Consider the following 17354-nt stretch of genomic DNA (forward strand, 5'->3'; position numbering starts at 1 on the left):
GGATGCACTATACTGTGGCATTATGCTGTATGGACAATGTGGGGATGCATTATGCTGTGAGGACCAGGGGGGATGCACTATACTGTGGCATTATGCTGTATAGACCATGTGGAGATGCATTATCTTGTGAGGACCGGAGGGGGTGGGCTCATTGTACTGTGTGGACACATTATACTGTATGGACCATGGGGGGATGCATTATACTGTATGGGACATGGGGTGCATTACACTGTATGTGACACAGGGTGCATTATGGTGTACCGAGGACTATGTAGGGCTATTAAAATTTTGGAGGCTTGCATGGGAGTCTTTAAACTGTCTGCAAACTATCATACAGCGTGAAAGTTTGTGCAGGGTCCGTCATACTGTATGGGGGCAATATACAGTGTGAGGCCATTATACTACATGGAGGGCTGTGTGGAGGTCACAGTCGGGCGATCATACTGTGTTGGGGTCACCACACTTTTCCGGGACAGTTGCAGGGTGGGGTACAGTAGCATCATCATGCTGAGTGTGTGGAGGGTACTGTGGAGGAATTCACCATGGGGGTATCTTAGTGTTTGTGGGGCCCTTTTGTTGACATCTTACTTTACAAGTGCAATGAAAGGGAAATCTGGGACTTCAGTGGGAGGAAAATTAGAGGGCGCACAGTACCACACAGTCAGTGCAGGGACACATATGGCAGCAACAGCTCAGTATTGAGGTATCTGCAGGATGAGGAGTTTGTGGATAGATGGAGACAGTGCAGGAAATGTGAGAAGTCAGACGTGTCTTTGTTGTATTCTCTGCAGACGAGTCCTGGGTGGAAGAAGTTGTCATGTCGGTCTGGGCCAGATTGAAAAGACGGGAAAAGTGAACAACCATCAGAAAGGACGTCAGCGGTAAGACATTATCTGTAACTGTGCTGTGATCTATGTTCTGTAGGGCTGGTATCTACCACTGACCATATGGCGGTAATATCCATGTTTGTCTTTATATAGAGATTATTTTCAGTAACAGCGCCGTCATCTGCTGAGGTTCTCCTCCACTATTAGGGCGCTCCACCATAGCTGTAATCCGGGTTACATGGTTAGGGGCCCACTCAGAAGCTTCGCCCCCCCGAACCAAACCCCTGCTGGAATGAGATTAAACGCCAGTGTCCAAGTCTCCCTGTGACTCTCTGATTTACCAGTGTCCTGTTTTCTCAGTGCCAGGGTAGAGCTCAAATGGAAGGTTCTGAATGCCAGTGATGTATTATGCCCTGCATGCCAATATCCTTTTCTTCGGTGCCAATGTCCAGCTGAAACAAGATACTTTGATTTGTAAATAGTTTTCAGCTGAGAAGTGATGTCCTAAATGTCATTTCCCACTTCTCTCACTGCCAATGTCCATCAGAGAAGTGATGCCTTGAATTCCAGGGTCCAATTCCTTCAGTGCCAGGGTCCAGTTCTATTGGTGACAGGGTCCAGTACTCTTAATGACAGGGTCCAGTTCTATTGGTGACAGGGTCCAGCACTCTCAGTGCCAGGGTCCAGTATTTTCAGTGCCAGGGTCCAGTATTCTCAGTGCCAGGGTCCAGTTCTATTGGTGACAGGGTTCGGTACTCTCAGTGCCAGGGTCCAGTACTCTCAGTGCCAGGGTCCAGTTCTATTGGTGACAGGGTCCAGCACTCTCAGTGCCAGGGTCCAGTATTCTCAGTGCCAGGGTCCAGTACTCTCAGTGCCAGGGTCCAGTTCTATTGGTGACAGGGTCCAGTTCTATTGGTGACAGGGTCCAGTTCTATTGGTGACAGGGTTCAGTTCTATTGGTGACAGGGTTCAGTACTCTCAGTGCCAGGGTCCAGTACAATCAGTGCCAGGGTCCAGTTCTATTGGTGACAGGGTCCAGAACAATCAGTGCCAGGGTACAGTGCTCTCAGTGCCAGGGTCCAGTTGTATTGGTGCCAGGGTCAGTACTCTCAGTGCCAGGGTCCAGTTGTATTGGTGACAGGGTTAGTACTCTCAGTGCCAGGGTCCAGTTGTATTGGTGCCAGGGTCCAGTTCTATTGGTGACAGGGTCAGTACTCTCAGTGCCAAGGTCCAGTTGTAGTATTGGTGCCAGGGTCCAGCACTCTCCGCACCATTGGTCACCCTGGATATGATGCCCACCTTGCCAGTGTCCAGCTGAGAGATGATGCCCTCGTTTCCAGAGTCTAGTCTATTTCCAGCGCTCCTGTCTGGAGGTGCCGGTGCCCGGACCAGCTGTGACACGCCGACAGCCAGAGTTGATGTCGCCCGGTGCCGATGACAGCTGATGCCCAGAGCGGCAGCGCCCGGCGGAGAGGTGATGCCCGGATGTCAGAACCGGTTCCGATGAGTCCAGGTGAGGTGTCGGATGCTGCGACCTCTCACTACTTTCTGACAGCTTCTTCAGGAAACTCGATCCCTTTGGAACGTTGCGCGGCGGTCCCTCTGTCCGCGACCAATCACCGCCTTGTAAAGAGTCCCCGCCCCCTCTAAGGGGGAAGCCGCCAGCCAATCAGAAGTTTTGCAGTCAGTAAACCTCCCTCTCAATCACAGCCAAGCTCAAAAAGCGAGAAAAGCCGACTAAACCCGTTTGTGCGGCGCCCGGGCTCCCGTCCCCAGCGACAGATCTGTCCCAACTAGAAAGTCCAGTTCCACCGACACGGGGACAGCATGACACAAGACTACGACAAGTAAGTGATCCGGGGCCGTGTGTGCCATGTGCTGTGCCAGCTGTGCGGGGGCACTCACCGGTGTCCGGCTGCCCCGATACCCGGCTGTAGGGATGGACAGGTGCACCTGCTGCTGCCCAATGGCGTCCTAGCAAGCGGGGATCCCGAAGATCGCCTAGATCCCTGCAGTCTCCTCCACGACAGTGGGTGGGTGAGGAGGAGGACTGCTGGTAGTGTGATCGGTGCAGGGTCTATTATTATTATTATTATTATTAATATTTGTGATTTCCCCCCCTCTGGATCTCTTCTCATGTGTGTTACTTAGCTTTATAGATCTGTGTGCCCCCATAGTCCTGTGAGATGTGATCTGTGCAGTAGATCTAACATATGTCTCCGGTCTGTATATTGTCTCCTCTCTATAGTAAAGACTGTGGCTCTTAGATCTATACTGATCTGTAGGATCTGTCTGGCCTCTACACTAATACCTGCACTAGGAGATCTATGCTGGTAGGTGTGATCTGTTGTATGGATCTAGTTATGAAAAAAAAGAAAATTAGAAGCTGCAGCGACTAAAAGAGACCAAAACCTCTAATACATAAAATAAGAAACTGGAGGCAGGTGAACAAACTTGTGCTTTTATCCGTCACTGCCCAGGTGTCTTCTCTCCCAAGCCTTTCCTAGACCTTCCTGCCCATCTCCTGTGCCCGGGCCATATAACTGGCACCTGTGGTAAAGGGAAAGATTACTGGAACATATGTCAAACAGGTGAATTCCCTATAAAAGGAAACTCCATGAGAGCCGCTACTGTGCAGAGGTCGCTCTACCTGCATCCTATGAGCAGTAAAACCACAGAAGACAATAGTGTGAGCTCATCTGAGGGAATGACAGGTGATGAGCGCGCGGATCTGTAGCGGTTTTTTTTTTGCGTCTGTTTATTTACATAAAGCGCACGCCACATTAGTGATGTTTTACCAAGCGAAGGTTCCCATGCGGAGCGGCACATCTGTGGTCGGGGGGACGTGGGGGGCACAGCCGTGAATCACAGATCAGAGACGCAGGATCCCCTTGTGAAAGTGTCTTCAAGGTTGATAAAATTGGATGAAACCTGAGCCCTGCAAGGCGTTGGTCGCAGAAGAATAATAGTAAAACAATTAGTGTCTGCCATCGGTTCTTAGTCCCCCAAATCCATAGAAACTGATACAAACAAAGACTCTGAGGGCGGCGTATTTTTTTTTTTTTTTTAAATATATGATTTCCATGTAAGATCTTCCTCCCCTTCTCTTGTTTGTTCTGCTTTCTAGTCAAGGATCTAATGCCGAAGAGGTGGATCCCAGTTCTCCTCCTGAAATCAAAGGCTTCCATAAAATTGTGTGAAATAGTCCTGAAGCAACACCCCCCGACTTATATTCCTCCCTGTCTATTTCATGAGTCACGGTTTAGGATTTATACTTAATAGGTTGCGTCAAATATGATAAATGATGACTTCTAGTAATGACTGTGAAACCTAATTTAATGGCAATGACAGCAGCTCAGGACAACAAATGTTATGTCATCCTCAAAACAGGAAGCGACTTTATAGTAAAAAATATATTTTTTGCGCATGCGGGCAAATGTACACACATCTAAGGAAAAAAAAATAAATATATATATATATATATATATATATATATATATATATATATATATATATATATATATATATATATATATATATATAATCATTTTGTTAACCAATAAATCAAATTATATAATGCCATTTTGAACTTAAAAAGTATAATACAAATATATATGAAAAAAAAATAAAAGTGCAATACAAATGAAACGTAGTAATGTGAAAAACCCGTAAAAAAAATATTTCACAGATGTGTAATAGAAAATGTCTGCATTCTATTTTAGAGACTTTGTTCTACATGATTTGTTTTTGATCTGGATAAGTAAATGTTATCTTGATTTTGTATAGCTGTTTTAATAATCCATTCTTCAAGCCAATTAGTAGGTTACTGTTGCTACAAAAATGTAAGAAAAAAAAAAAACTGACCGTGTTCTTTTTGGATTTGTGTAATTTGGAGGAAATTATAATGGATTAGAGGAAAAATCGTTTGCGGTTCTTCCGATACTAATATCTGATGTGCCCCATGGACAAGAGGGGAGGAAAGAACAATTATTTCTATTTATTTATTTATTTTTTTAATAAAAACATTCTAATCACTGATTGTAATCCGTACCTATGTAGGGAGCAGTGACCATACACAAGCAGAGTCCGTGCACAATATTTTCTGTCACTGCAGCTTCTGTTTTATGATTTGTTTCATCAGCTTTTCTGCAAATGTGTGTGGGAAAGGACTTTCTGGCAAGTCCTCGCTATTGAAGTGATCATTCAGGCTTGGTGAACACCTTTTTAAGACAGCAGATTACCTCCAAGGCATTTTGGAGTTTCAAGTGAATGTTGAAATGGGAGGGTGCGCAAGACAAAAACACCTGTTGTTGTTTTTTTTTTCACTTCAATATCGTGTGGAGGAACCTGTGTGCAAATGAAAAGGAAACATACAGAGATAGATTCCATCTCGGATCTAACTATGTATCTCTCTCGCATCTATCTATGTATCTATGTATCTCTCTCGGATCTATCTATGTATCTCTCTCGGATCTATCTATGTATCTCTCTCGGATCTATCTATGTATCTCTCTCGGATCTATCTATGTATCTCTCTCGGATCTATCTATGTATCTCTCTCGGATCTATCTATGTATCTATCTATCTATCTTTTCTCTCGGATCTATCTATGTATCTCTCTCGGATCTATCTATATCTCTCTCTCTCTCTCTCTGATCTATCTATATCTCTCTCGGATCTATCTATCTCTCTCTCGGATCTATCTATCTCGTTATCCCTTTCTCTTGCATTGTGCACACTGTACGGTCTCATTCATATGAATAAAAGCCTACGGTCCATGAAGATCTTGGGCCACACGTAGAGGCCATCAGTGCATATTCTGTGTGCTGCCCATAACACTAATGTAAAGGAGAAGCTTTGTAATTAAAACCATGTAGAAAGGAGGATGAATGCTGGACACAGTTACTGTTCTAAGGACTTGTGTATTGCAGGACTAGTAGATCTGGTGGTTCTCTGCTACTAGTTTAAGTGGTACGTGAATTCCTGTAGGTTGTCACTTCTCATCCGTAAAAGAAAAACACTTTTTATTTTAAATCTACGCTAAAAGTAAATTTTTCATTTTTGTGGAGCTAGCAGGATGGATATAGACAGTGGTGTCCGATGGGCCCCGAGGCAATATTTGGACCTGCTCCCCCCCCCCCACCTGCATAATGGTCAGATGTATGGGATCTTGTAGCATTCTATATCCTATAAAGACATCTGTTTGGCCCTCATGTATTAATGTCCCCATTCTGGCTCCTTCCTGTTATATTCTCCCTTATCCTAGGCCCCAAGATATAACATTTTCCCCATCCTGGTGTAATGTTCCCCATCCTGGGCCAATTCCGTTTTTCTGCAGCCCATTTGAAAAAGAAACAAACAATTCAACTCGCCTTCCTCCACTCCCATGACGTGCGTCGTCCTCTTCCATAGCTGTCGCAGGAGCCGTGAGCTGACTTGTGTGCTGGTTCGGGCAGTACATGACATCACTGGCAAGCCAACATCTGCTGCTGCCCTCTGATTGGTCAACGGCATGTCTGGCAGCGCAGGGACCTGGTGGGTCTATGCGCCGCAATACTTTTCACATTAATCGCACATTCAGGTGAAATTTAGCATCGGTGTATTCCTGCATATAGACCTGTACTCATCCCAGCGGTTCTTCAGCAATGTACTTAGCGATGATTTGAAAGTAGAAGGTGAGCGCCAGATACATATGAAGCTTTGTAGTTTTTATTTTTCGTACATGGAAGTCACTGATTGTAAAAACTGACACCAGGACCAAGGAATAGTATTATTGACCTCATGCTTTTAAGAGCTGTTCTAAAATAACCTAAAAGTTAAGAATATTATGGTTCTTATCATACACAACCTTGGTCCTACTACGTAAAAGATATAGAATATTATCAAAAAGTTAATTTCTTTCAGTTCTTCAATACAAAAAGTGAATTACAAACAGAGTGATCTATTTCAAGTTTTTATTTTTGTTAATGTTGATGATTATGGCTTACAGTCAATGAAAATCCAAAAGTAATTATCTCAGTAAATTAGAATACTTTATAACACCAGCATGAAAAATGATTATAAAATCAGAAATGTTGGCCTACTGAAATGTGTGTTCAGTAAATTCACTCAATACTTGGTCGTGGCTCCTTTCGCATCAATGCGGCGAGGCATGGAGGCGATCAGCCTGTGGCACAGCTGAGGGGTTATGGAAGCCCAGGTTGCTTTGATAGCAGCCTTCAGCTCTTCTGCATTCTTGGGCCTGGTGTCTCTCATCTTTCTCTTGACAATATGGGGTTAAGGTCAGGTGAGTTTGCTACCAATCAAGCACAGTGATACTGTTGTTTGTAAACCAGATATTGGTACTTTTGGCAGTGTGGACAGGTGCCAAGTGCTGCTGGAGAATGAAATTTCCACCTCCAAAAAGCTTGTCGGCAGAGGGAAGCATGAAGTGCTCTAAAATTTCCTGGTAGACGGCTGCATTGACTTTGGTCTTGATAAAACACAGTGGACCTACACCAGCAGATGACATGGCTCTCCAAACCATCACTGATTGTGGAAACTTCACACTAGACCTCCAGCAGCTTGGATTGTGGCCTCTCCACTCTTCCTCCAGACTCTGGGACCTTGATTTCCAAATGAAATGCAAAATTTACTTTCATCTGAAAACACCACCTTGGACCACTGAGCAACAGTCCAGTTCTTTTTCTCCTTGGCCCAGGTAAGACGCTTCTGGTGTTGTCTATTGGTCATGAGTGGCTTGACACAAGGAATGCGACACATGTAGGCCCATGTCCTGGATACATCTATGTGTGGTGGCTCTTGAACAATCAATGACTCCAGCAGCAGTCCTCTCCTTGTGAATCTCCCCCAGATTTTTGAATGACCTTTTCTTAACAATCCTTTCAAGGCAGCGGTTATCCCGGTTGCCTGTGAACCTTTTTCTACCTCACATTTTCCTTCCACTCAACTTTCCATTAATATGCTTGATACAGCACTCAGTGAACAGCCAGTTTCTTTAGCAATGACCTTTTGTGGCTTACCCTCCTTGTGGAGTGTGTCAGTGACTGCCTTCTGGACATCTGTCAAGTCAGCAGTCTTTCCCATGATTGTGGAGCTACTGAAATAGACTAAGGGACCTTTTTAAACGCCTTTGCAGGTTTTTTTAATGATTCTAATTTACTGAGATAATGACTTATGGATTTTCATTGGCTGTAAGCCATAATCATCAACATTAACAGAAATATATACGTGAAATAGATCACTCTGTGTGTAATGACTCCATGTAATGATTTTCACTTTTTGTATTGAAGAACTGAAGTAAATTAACTGTTTGATGATATTCTAATTTAGTGAGAAGCACTTGTATATCGTATCTGTTAAGTAGTGATGACTGTGTAACATTAATCTATGGGTTTCCTGACCACGGTTGTGTAGGATTCAGGGATTGCTCCCTTTGTAATGCTGATCTCGGTACAGTAGACCATGTGAATCGCTGCCTCTATTGTAAGATGAAATATTAAGTTTTCACTAGAAAAACTTAATTACATCAACATTGCCCAAGGTCATATCTCAAAACCCAGAATCCGAGCAGCATGGCATATTTAGACGGGGGATCACTTTACTTCACATGTAAGGTAAGCCAGCAGCTCCTAGCAGGCATTCAATCTGCACTGTATTGTGTTGCTATTCTAGTCTTAGGGCTTGAATGCAGCATGTAGTGCAGGCTCCAGGACGGTGCGGGCGCAGGGTGCGTTCCTGGGGAATGGGGATACGCTAGTACCCCAATTTTCTGCCATACCACAATCCACTTCTGATGGCATGGCTCATCCTGACTTTGCTGGTTTGGGATAATTAATTGTGTGTGGGAGGATCGGATTTGACATTTTTTTGGACACTCGGGGTCGGTACGAAGATTGGCAATCACTATGAGTGCTATAAGGGTATCGGGGTGGCCAACTTAACCTGTCCAGAGAAAATGTGTAAAAAAAAAAAAAAAAAAATCAAGGGCAGATAATATTGTATAGACTCATTGGAAAACCATAATAAACAATTATGATTACAAATGATCCACGTCTACAGCCCATAATTCTGATATGAAGACATCAGCTGCATTCACTGCAAACTATAAAATTGTGATAATACAAACAATTTTTGACCACAATTAAGCTTTTTTTTTTTTTTTTCAGCCTCAAAAAAAAATCATGGATGCCTCAAATTTTTTTTTTTTTTTGCGGATAGGATAAAAAGTGCCTTAATTTTACAGACTTTCCTCTGATTTCTGACTGGTATGTCCACGTATAATGACATTGATGTTGATTTTGCAAATCTCATAGTATGCTGTAGACGGCTTCCGCTTGGAAATTGCCATGATATGCTGAATAGTTTTAAATCCATAGGATGTCAAGAAAAAAAAAAAAGTAAACCCTTTTTTTCCCCACTGATTATTACTATAAACTTAGTCTTTTGCATGGGGGTGACATTTCCATGTATCACATCAAAACCATTGTACCCAACGAAAGGGGAATTATTAAAGAGGATTATCAATCTGTGGCACTCTAGTTTGCTGTGAAACTACAACTCCCAGCATGCCCCGCGATCCACAGGCTGTCACGGCGTGCTAAGAGTAGCCGTTTCACATCGGGTTGGTGGCCTCCATTCTATGACGTTCAGTAATCATCTAGTTGAAATGGATCTAGCATCAATCTTCGCAGGACCGTTGTGCAAACGCACCAATTTTTGTCTGGCTGAAATAGAAATAATTGCAACTAGACCCTTCTTTAATTTCTTTTCTTTAAACATTGAGTTTTTTGGAAAATGGATCCATTAAATAACAATTCATTTTTCTTCCAGATGAAACTGATCCGTATTCTTTTAGTTTTCTTGTCTTGTTTCAAATGAATGATCATTAGACATGTGAACTTCACCTTAGACGTGGCTTCACCCTCAAAGCTGCGAGTCTTGTGAATAGTCTGGCGGTTCCTGATCTTTGACTCTTTTATATAAACTATTGTTGTACAGTTGGTATTCCACTTTTTTTTTTTTTTTGATAGCCCCATGATTCCAGTTAATATTTTGCAGTGACCTGTGGATAACCATACCTGCCATTTGTAACTGTGGGACTGGTAACCAGTGAGGATTGCATGTTAATGTCCCTATCTTAGTTCAGCATCTTTCAGCTGGCTGCATTTTATTACTATGTTTTTGATGTGCAAATGACCTAAACCTCAAATGAACAGTAAACTGTGGCCACAGAGGAACATTACTAAAGTGAATGTACAATGAAGGCTCCGTACACAGCCCTGTACACCCATTCTATGAGTGCAGTCTGGAAACTCCAGGTTGCCCGACCATACAATGGCCACTATTGTCAATCGCCAGTTTACATGTTTTAGATTATCTTCTAAATGCTCTTGGTGACCTTCTAATTCTATCATGGCTACATCTGCATTGGGCGTGCATTGAATCTCCTATCTGGGCTTTAAAGTTTGGTGGAACTTTTTACATTTTGTATAAGTGGAGTGAAACTTTTTATGCTGATTGTTATCAGTCCTTTGTTGGACCAACCCAAAACAATCCACCATTCTATGCAAATACAAGTCCTGAGCATCTCAATGAAGGCAGCATTGGTGGCCACAGACTTTGGGGGCCGTGCTTAGAGGCCTTTTGTAATGGGCAGGAGCTGAGTTTCACTGGTCATTGGTTTTCTCTTAAATATGTATAATTTGGCAGATGTTATGAAAAGGGATGCAACCCATTAAGTTTTTTCCATTCTAGGAAAAGATACAGGTGGCGGGGAGGAGGTTAATTAACGTGGGACCCCGAACAATATTTATTTTAGTATCTTTCCTGGAGCAAAGATGGCCACCTGTGCTGCCACTAATCTGATGACAGATTCTAGTTTTTTTAGTCTGATAATATCGTTTTGTTCTATGTAAATGGGTGATGCATTTGCAATCCATTCACTGATCACTTCCGTAACCATGGATCATGGGCACCGTGTTGGTTCAGTGGTTAGCACTGGGGTACTGGTTCAAATCCCACCAAGGACAACATCTCCTAGGAGTTTTTTTCACCGCATTTGCATGGGTTTCCTTCCACACTCCAAAGGGACATTAGATTGTGAGCCCCAATGGGGAAAGTGTTCGTAAAGTGCTGTGGAATATGATGGTGCTATGTAAGTAAGCAAAATAAATACAAATTTGATGGCATGCTGATGTTGAATGTATTTCCTTATACATTAGTTGGTTACCGCGTGTCGTCAAGTATTTCAGGTTTTGCCAGCTTGATTTGATCAGAGCAAATAAGACGGCGGTTTCTGGGTTTTTTTTTATGCTTTCACTACAACTCCTTTCAGAATCGGTCATTCCCTTTTGTAGAACTTTTCATGTGTAAAATGTCAATCGTATGCAGTGCACGATTTGTACTTCGGTATAGCTGGTAACGGTATGTTCCCTGTCCTTCCAGTAAACGGCCCGTGTTGGTGCTCCAGAATGACTCCCTGTATCAGCAGAGAGGTGGGTACAACAACAGCGAGGATGAGGCCTGGAAGAGTTTCCTGCAGAATCCCCTGACGGCAGCCACCAAGGCCATGATGAGCCTCAATGGAGATGAAGATAGTGCTGCCGCCCTTGGTCTTCTCTATGACTACTATAAGGTACTTGTATGGTGACGCATGGTTCTCTTTGTATATCCCTATAACCTATCTTGGAACATCTATGTACAATATGTAGTCAATCATACGGTGCAAAAGATTAATCTACCATCATTACATGAAGTGTTTGCACCATGTTATCACCACCTTCCTTTATTATCAGCCCATCATGGTTTTATGGATTAGTTGTAATATCTAGGTCTACAGACCCAATGGCTACAGCTAAGCTAGTTCTTTTCTTGCTGGTCATACACACTCAATAGCTGTGGAGCAAACACTCGGTGGCCAACAGATAGCGCGACCTACCCTCTCCTCATTTAAATGCATATTGATTGAGCATGCGTTTATTCTCAATGAAGAAAAAGTTTTCCAGATGCCTCTGGTTGCAGATTTTCTCCTTCACAGATCAGGCATGTTATAATTCAACCTGAAACCCCCCCCCCTTTTTTTTTTTGCTTGATATCTGCCGCAAGAGGAAGCATCAGGAGATCCCCATTTGTTGGTCGGCCAGTTGCATGGAGATTGGCGGCTATGGCAGATGTTCATCTAATGTGTATGATCAACGTAAAAGGGTTTTCTTATGTCTTGAGGAGTGAACCACTCCTCATCATCCTACCTTCTTGTTTGCTGGGGGTGTCAGGCGCTCCTGATTGACAGTTCGAACCGGTGGCATGGCCGTGCTGCTGGCCTGAAACGTGTCCTCTCTAAGGTGAGTCTGCCACATCGAAGAAGCACCAGGGCACTGAAACTGGCAAAAAAAACAGCAATCTTAAGGGCAGCACGTACAAGCTCTATAGCAGGGGTCCCCAACTTGTAGCTTGCGGGCCCATGATGTGTCTGTATGCCAGCTTGGTGTATTAGCACCAGATGTAGCAAACACCTTTTATGTTGTTGAACTCAAAACACCAAATGCAAGACGCCTTTGTCGTTGATTTCTGTAGACCTTACAGCAAGGAACAGTAGCGTTACAGCATGAAAGGGGCTGAATTTCTTTATGTATTATTATAGTTGTCTCTTATTAACTATTTATCCTTGTATAAGATCGGTGGATATATTTTTGAGACCCCATTAGACCTAGTAACGTTAGTGATGCGTGATTGACTCTTCGTGCAGCTATTCATAAAGGTCCGTGTCTATCTTACAGGTTCCCAGAGATCGGAGACATTCCTCGACCAAACAAGACCATGAACACACAGAGGCAGAGCATAATAAAAGGTTGGTTAGGAAACTGGTCATGCTTTTACATTGTCACTTTACGAATACCCCCATAGGCTTTCCCGTTTAATTTGGCCATGCTATTCGATAGGAACGTCCTATCTGCTGTGGAAATGTTGAGCGGTTGTCTGATAAATCATAATCATGGCTATAAGTTTGGCTAGGTTGGGGCACCTATAGCACCTCTATCTGGTGGACCCCACACATCCATGCTTCTCATGGAATTCCTCACCCTGTTGTTACCCTGTTTTGACCATTTGCTGCTCTGGAACGTCAAGACATAAAATTATGTATATTTTGTTTCCCTTTTCCCCAGGAATGGTCTGCCTCAAGTGAATGACTCCTCTTTGATTTGCAACGGTGAAAACAGAGTGCAAGTTTTGAAGACCAGCGTGCCATTTAATATCTTACTTCCTGTGACCAATCACCTGGACAAAAGAGGTCACCTGGCTCCAGACACCACTGCCACAGTCTCCATTACATCAATGCCAACTCATGCCATCAAAACAGAAATCCACAGCCATGGCTTCACAGTGGGCATGCCACCAAATGCGTACCATTCTGAGGCTGTGGAACGCATTGTGTCTTTCGATCGAAACGTCCCTTCCGACCACTATAACCCCAGCAACCAAGCACCCAACTCTCAGAGGAGGACTCCTGACTCCACATTCTCTGAAACCTTCAAAGAAGATGTTCAGGAGGTAAAGGGAGTCTTATTACCAATGAGTTTTGACTTAGGAGCTTAAAACTTCTATAAAGGTAGACTTTTAAAGGTTTATTCCAGCCAGAATAATTTTTCACCTATCCGATGTGCTTGGCTATTACCATCAATACTATAGAGTTTTAATAGTGTGGACCTGCGCATGCTTTATTGGCACACCAGTCAGCCATATAATACCTCCCTGGAGAATTCGGGTCCCCCATTATTGCAAATGAGCCCACACAACCCACTACTTATCACGTTTCCATTGGCTAGGCGATAAAAGCTTCTGGTTCGATTAATTGTCTAAATTTGTCATTTACTGCATTATCTAAAGAAGTCTTCTCCTGACTGTAGAACAAGTAATGTTGTTTTTTTTAATGTGCTTCTTATGTTTTGGGGGTTTCTTTGTGTGCTTTTTTTACTGTTTCATTGCCTTTAATTTATTTTTCTCTTTATATTCAAGGTATTCTTTCCATCTGATCTTAACTTACGGATGGGCAGCGTGAGCTCCGATGATTATGTTTTTGATCCTGTTGCTGGGTGAGTTCAAGATTGGTAAAAAAAAAATCTATATTGTTATGAGGACTACATAAAAGTTTGTATCCAAAAAAAAAAAAAAAAAAAAAAAAATATATATATATATATATATATATATATATATATATATATATATATATATAATATATATATAATATAATATAATATAATATAATATAATATAATATAATATAATATAATTTTTTTTTTTTTTTTTTTGGGGGGGGGTCAGAAATAGAAAAATCCAATAGCATTGATAATTGTCTTATCGATTGCTCACCTCTCAAGTCAACCCTTCCCTGTTCCCTAGTAATATACAGGAAATAACTTCTCAGCCAATCACTGGTGATGATGTGCTTCAGCCACTGATTGTCTGTGTGGTCATTTTGTGAGAATTGAGAGGACCAGTATGGCCTCCGGAAACTATAGAAGAGTTGCGTATCGTGTATATATAAAGTGTTTTTCTTATTACTGTTTTATATTTTAATACAGGAATAATTTTGAATATACACTTGAAGCCTCAAAGTCTCTCCGACCGAAGCCGGGAGACAGCACTATGACCTATTTGAACAAGGGTCAGTTTTATCCAATCACATTGAAGGAAATTGGGAGTAACAAAGGGATCCACCATCCGATTAGCAAAGTCCGGGTAAGGTTATCATATCTGGAATTTATTGGGGCAATGAAGAATGATATGCGAAAAGCTTATATAATTGCTTGCATCATTAATCTGTATATGTAGAGGTAAATCTGACTGCATATATCGAATGTAAGATGGACAAGATGGCCATCTCCTTCCCCTCTTCCATAAAACATACTCTCTTCGCTGAGATGCCTATGTGTTTCAATGGGGAGGAGACAAATTGCTGCCAATCACTTATTACGACATCTTCTCTTTTGGCATAGAGAAGGGTGGAGCAATTTGAACAGCACTTTGAAAGACTGTAGTCTCTAGGAGGAGTTCAGGTTCAATGTATTTTTCCAAAAAACAAAGACCTTCTCGTCTATGGCCAGTTTCAGGTATTGTAGCTCTTCTCCATTTAGGTGAAGGGGCCAGAACTTCAATACTAGGCACCACCATGGGCTTTGTTTTTTTTGTTTTTCTTTAATTAAAAAAACAAAAGACCACTTTTGTAATCCTAGAACACCTCTTTAGTTATTTGGGATGTATGTCTGTGTTAAGGCTTGAACTTATTATGGGTTCTGCTTGGGGGCATGCATAGAAATCTGAGGGGCCCCATAGCAAATGTATAAATTGGGGACTCCCTGCTGCTGTTAAAAAAAAAAAAAAAAAAAAAAAAAAAAACTGCTTCGGTTCCTGTGATTGCATCATGGAGGTGACAGATGTCTCTTTCGCTAAGATCTAACCGCTTAGGCTTCTTTCACACTTCCGGCGGTACGGGGCCGTCACAAAGCGTCGGTGCGACGTACCGACGGGCGTTGTTGAAATTCTGCACAACGTGGGCAGCTTATGCAGTTTTTCAATGCATCCGCTGCCCATTCTAAAGTCACGGGGAGGAGCTAGAGAACTCCGCCCAGGCATGCGCACTCCAAAGTGCAGGATGCGACGTACGAAAAAACGTTCCCTTGAATGTCTTTTTTCGTAACGAAGGTCCTCCAAAACACAACGCATCCAGTGCGCGCCGGACGCGACGCGACGTCCCCAAGTCTATGGGGAAAAAAATGCATCCTGCGGGCACATTTGCAGGATGCGTTTTTTTTTTTTTTCCCCAAAACGACGCATTGTGACGGATCTAAAAAGACGGAAGTGTGAAAGTAGCCTTAGATGCCACGGTGGCTGTTCACAACAGCATCTGAGGGGCTTAACTACTGCGATTAGAGCAGTAAGCGTCAGGTTTCTGCTGTCTAAGGCCACATTCGCACGGTCAGTATTTGGTCAGTATTTTACATCAGTATTTGTAAGCCAAAACCAGGAGTGGAACAATCAGAGGAAAAGTATAATAGAAACATATGCACCACTTCTGCATTTATCACCCACTCCTGGTTTTGGCTTACAAATACTGAGGTAAAATTCTGGCCAAATACTGCTAGTGTGAATGTGGCTTAAAACAGATAACCACTCTCGTTGAGCCCGGTCCATACAAATCCTCCAGCCGTACATAAACACCAGGCAGAGGACAGGGCTTTTGGGCAACATCCACACCTTTCCCCCAGCTGACAGGCCCCATAGCCCTTGCGCGGCCTCGTGCTATTGGTTCTGTTGTAACCACAAGATCAGAAAAACTAGATTTACTCTGAGCCGCCTATATTGCCTCTTCTTCCAGAGCGTCATTATGGTTGTGTTTGCTGATGATAAAAGCCGAGAAGACCAGCTTCGCCACTGGAAATATTGGCATTCTCGACAGCACACTGCTAAACAGAGGTGCATCGATATAGGTGAGATACATTACCTGTATACATATATTATTCTGTTTATTACGAACATTTCCCCAGTTTTTGACCTGTTTGCTTATTTTGCAGCCGACTATAAAGAAAGCTTCAATACAATCAGTAACATCGAGGAGATCGCCTACAACGCCATCTCTTTCACCTGGGACCTGAACGATGAAGGCAAGGTACGTGTCCTGCTTTAATTTTATATTGCTACATTTGTACCATAATTAAAAGGGTGTGTTGTGTTTATAATTGTCCTACGCCTTAATTACCTGCTGTGTTACGCCTTGATCGATTGTAATCTGATTTATTATGGTAGCTCCCTGAGTGCAGGATGTACATTAACCTGCGAGTCTATGACAGCTGGGTTTTCCTGCTACAGACCGCAGATTTACTGTTCAGGAAGCTGGTACAGTGGGGTGACTGCCCTCGGAAACCATATTGTCTGCTCCCTGACCTGGGGCGGGACTGAAATCCAAGGCGCAGATGCAGGAAAAATTGCACCTTACATGACGTCCATTTATGTGACCAACATGGCTGTTTTTAAACAACCAGCCATACATTTGTCGCCTATAGATGGCTTCATAGTTGTCATGGAGTTTTTTATTTTGTTCCCATCCCCTCCCTTCTACAGTAGAATATCCTTTTGAAAGGTATTGTCTCAGATTTAAAAAATAGTCTCTTTTTTTTTTTTATTTTTTCAGTTTCCCAGAAACTGCTTCATTTTTTGTCCATGGGCGAAGTCTGGTATTGCACCAGTCAATAGGGAGGTGCACATGTGATTGCCCCGGATGCCAAATTCTATAGGGTCACAACATTTCACTCCCATTCCCACTTTTGTTTCTTGGAGCGGCTGGTGAGCTACTTTCCCCTTACTTTCCCCCCCTAGTGCCTATGATGAGTGCAGAAGTCAATATATGTTAATCATCGGCTGCTGCACTCTGCAAAAGCGCTGTTCGAAAAGAGACAGCTCTGAGTATGATGTCCTTTCGTTTACTGCCTATGCACAGCAGCTGATGACAAACTCATCTTGACTGCTGCGCTT

At 42.8% G+C, this 17354-nt stretch overlaps 1 protein-coding gene across 2 annotated transcripts in view; it reads left to right on the forward strand.

The window, feature by feature from the left end:
• The first annotated feature begins 2536 nt into the window (after positions 1–2536).
• The window catches only part of GRHL1 (grainyhead like transcription factor 1), a 35518-nt gene continuing 20700 nt past the window's right edge, over positions 2537–17354 (forward strand). For both annotated transcript variants that reach the window (XM_069728082.1, XM_069728083.1), the window contains exons 1-8: positions 2537–2674; positions 11274–11463; positions 12605–12675; positions 12992–13376; positions 13842–13918; positions 14408–14564; positions 16201–16312; positions 16397–16491. In XM_069728082.1, coding sequence (XP_069584183.1) covers positions 2655–2674; positions 11274–11463; positions 12605–12675; positions 12992–13376; positions 13842–13918; positions 14408–14564; positions 16201–16312; positions 16397–16491 — 1107 coding nt within the window. In that variant the 5' untranslated portion in view covers positions 2537–2654. The remainder of the gene's footprint in view (positions 2675–11273; positions 11464–12604; positions 12676–12991; positions 13377–13841; positions 13919–14407; positions 14565–16200; positions 16313–16396; positions 16492–17354) is intronic.

The sequence above is a fragment of the Ranitomeya imitator genome, chromosome 5 (assembly GCF_032444005.1).
Source record: "Ranitomeya imitator isolate aRanImi1 chromosome 5, aRanImi1.pri, whole genome shotgun sequence".
Lineage (NCBI taxonomy): Eukaryota > Metazoa > Chordata > Amphibia > Anura > Dendrobatidae > Ranitomeya > Ranitomeya imitator.